This window comes from Monopterus albus, unplaced genomic scaffold, assembly GCF_001952655.1.
Source record: "Monopterus albus unplaced genomic scaffold, M_albus_1.0 scaffold393.1, whole genome shotgun sequence".
Lineage (NCBI taxonomy): Eukaryota > Metazoa > Chordata > Actinopteri > Synbranchiformes > Synbranchidae > Monopterus > Monopterus albus.
This window is the reverse complement of record NW_018128273.1, coordinates 156,003-158,514: the sequence shown is the minus strand read 5'-3', so window position 1 is coordinate 158,514 and position 2,512 is coordinate 156,003. Positions and strand designations below refer to the sequence as shown.

Genomic DNA, 2,512 nt, shown 5'->3' with positions numbered 1-2,512 from the left:
GTTATTTTCTTACTCTGTATTAAGAAGAATTCAATATTTACTTTCATATTTAATTCAGCTGCAAAGACATTTCATTAGAGAATTTGTTTTACATTTATTTACACCTTGTTGACCAATTTATGTATGGCATGCACACTAAAATACAATGTTTCTTAAACTGATGGTTTTTCAAGTTACTTAAGAAGAGAATGTTACTTCAGTCACGTTGTTGTACTTGTGTTTAAGTTGGCTAGTTACACATAAAAAAAAAATCGAAATCGAAATCGTGAATCGGTCACATTTTATGAAAAAACCTAGATTTTTATTTTTTGCCATATCGCCCAGCCCTACTTGGAAATAAACTTTAGCTCTGTACATGTTGATGGAAACACACCTACTGTATTCACACCCACTCGTGTATGTTAAATCTTAACCTTGGCCTCTCTTACAGTCCTTTTCCTACATCAGTCTACCCACACTCTTCTATCAGTGTGCATCTCTCTACTTCTATCATTCCCTATTTGTCTTGTGTGCCAGCCCAGTCTCCACCCATGGCCCTCTCTACCTTCATAGTGCAGTCTGGGTTGGGTTTGAACGTCATCATACTGTCTCAACAGGGACCTCACAGCTTCCCATCTCACTTAAGACACACAAGCATATTATGGACAGGGAGCATTTAGAGTCACACCGATAAAGGAAGACCACTACTGAGACACTGTCTTTCATCATCAACATTAGCTCAGCCCAGGTGCTGGGTGTACTGAAGGATGGGACAAGGCCTCACACTGTGGGCTTTTGAGAGAAAGTCTACTAAGTATAGCATGTTAACAAAACACTCCACCCCTGCTGTAAGATGAGCTCTGGCAGAATGCTATGTCAGCTGTGGCCAACTGTGGCCATCCTCACTCACAGAGGAGCCAGTCTAAGTCATTACACATGCTTTTTTTTTTGCCAAGCCAGTAACCACTAGTAAGAGCTACCAAATGTCTGACAGTGTATGCAGAGAGTATGTCACAGTTTTCTTTCAAAGACACTTTTTAAATTTACTATAGATGGCCCATTCCACTTAATATTTTCTCCGTTCACATCAGGGGCAGCTGGGAGATCTACAAAGGCAGAACGGATCATTTTCATGTGTTGTTTGATCCAACCACAACCAAGGTATGGATGGTTCTAGTGGTAACCGCTATGCAATTTCTCAACACTGTAAAGGATTTTCAAGAAAAATACAGGCTTCACTGAGCAGAAATCAAGCAATATTTGAGAGCCCACTTACTGTGCCACATGTCTGAAAGGGTTACTGCCTAAAAACATAGTCCTGAAATCAGAGATGGAGCTAACTGATTGTATCCTGTGCCAGTTTCACCATAGTTGTGCCAAGTTAATAAGCTTATCAGACATCAGCAAATCACATTCACCCACATGATTCTTGATAATGCAGCCAAACTATTTTTGGAAAATTAATTTGGTGCACAATTGACTCCAATAACCCTTAACAATGTCGCATTTAATTTGGATTAAAAAGAAAATCTGTTCTGAACTCAGACTCAAATTATGGAGCTATGGGACTGACATGGGAATGTGCAGTGAATATAATGTCTAGCAATAAATGCAGATAATTCCCTGCTACTGCTGCTGTTACTGGTTTCTATAGTTGAGTTTTTTTAATTAACTACTCAGATGTCACTGTAACCTGTGTATCAGTTTATCAGTGGATGCAGCATGTTCATACAGATCACTTTACAAACTTACCTAACTCTCTCCTCTCTGCTGATGTTGAACAGTCCTTCCTCATTGGTCGGTCCATGCGGGAGCAGCTGGAGCTCTCTGAGGCTACCTCAGTCTTCCTGTTCCTGTTCCCCTTCAGTGAAGTGTGGGTGAGAGCAGAGGTAAACAGGTTTGTAAGGTTGGGAGAATCATGGACTCCAGGCTCTACATCCTCTGTGGGGGAGAGAGGTACATCATCCTCACTGTCCGAGCAGCCTGCTGGTTCTTCAGACAGTCCATTTGTGAAGGGACCCTGGCCAGGGGCTACATGACTCCGTGAAACCTTAGAGTAGTCTGCCTCAGTGTTTCCCATCCTGAACCAGGACTCTACTGGGAGGCGGCCTTTTGAGCTGCCACCCAGTGCGAGCCTAGAGGGACCCAGACAGGACATTGAGCTCTCTTTGCGCTTATACCTTTCTGCAGATGAGGATGAGGAAGAAGAAGGGGAGTTGGCAGAAGTGGCAGGAGCTTGCTTGTTGGCACTGCCGCTGGAGGTGTCTCGTCCAAAGTGGCATCGCTGTAAACACTCTGCCATTCCCAAACTACCAACTCGCTCAACTTTCCCTGATGCCCCACTGTCAGAAATCCCTGCACTAGTACGGCTCCCTGATCCGCCTCTTGCTGATTCCTCCCTGTCCTCCTCAGCACAGCGCTCTCTGTGTTTGTGTCTGTGTTTGTGTTTGTGGTGCCAGTTGAAAGAAAGCTCAGAGGACATAGGTGGGTACAGGACAGGGGATCTTCCTCCTCCCACATACTCCTGCCTAAG

General features: G+C 43.8%; 1 protein-coding gene across 1 annotated transcript in view; it reads right to left on the bottom strand.

The window, feature by feature from the left end:
- ash1l (ash1 (absent, small, or homeotic)-like (Drosophila)) overlaps positions 1–2,512 on the bottom strand; it is a 27,669-nt gene that overhangs the window by 19,967 nt on the left and 5,190 nt on the right. Inside the window, 1 exon segment of the mRNA XM_020586040.1 lies at positions 1,732–2,512. This exon segment is cut by the window's right edge and continues 52 nt beyond it. Coding sequence (XP_020441696.1) covers positions 1,732–2,512 — 781 coding nt within the window.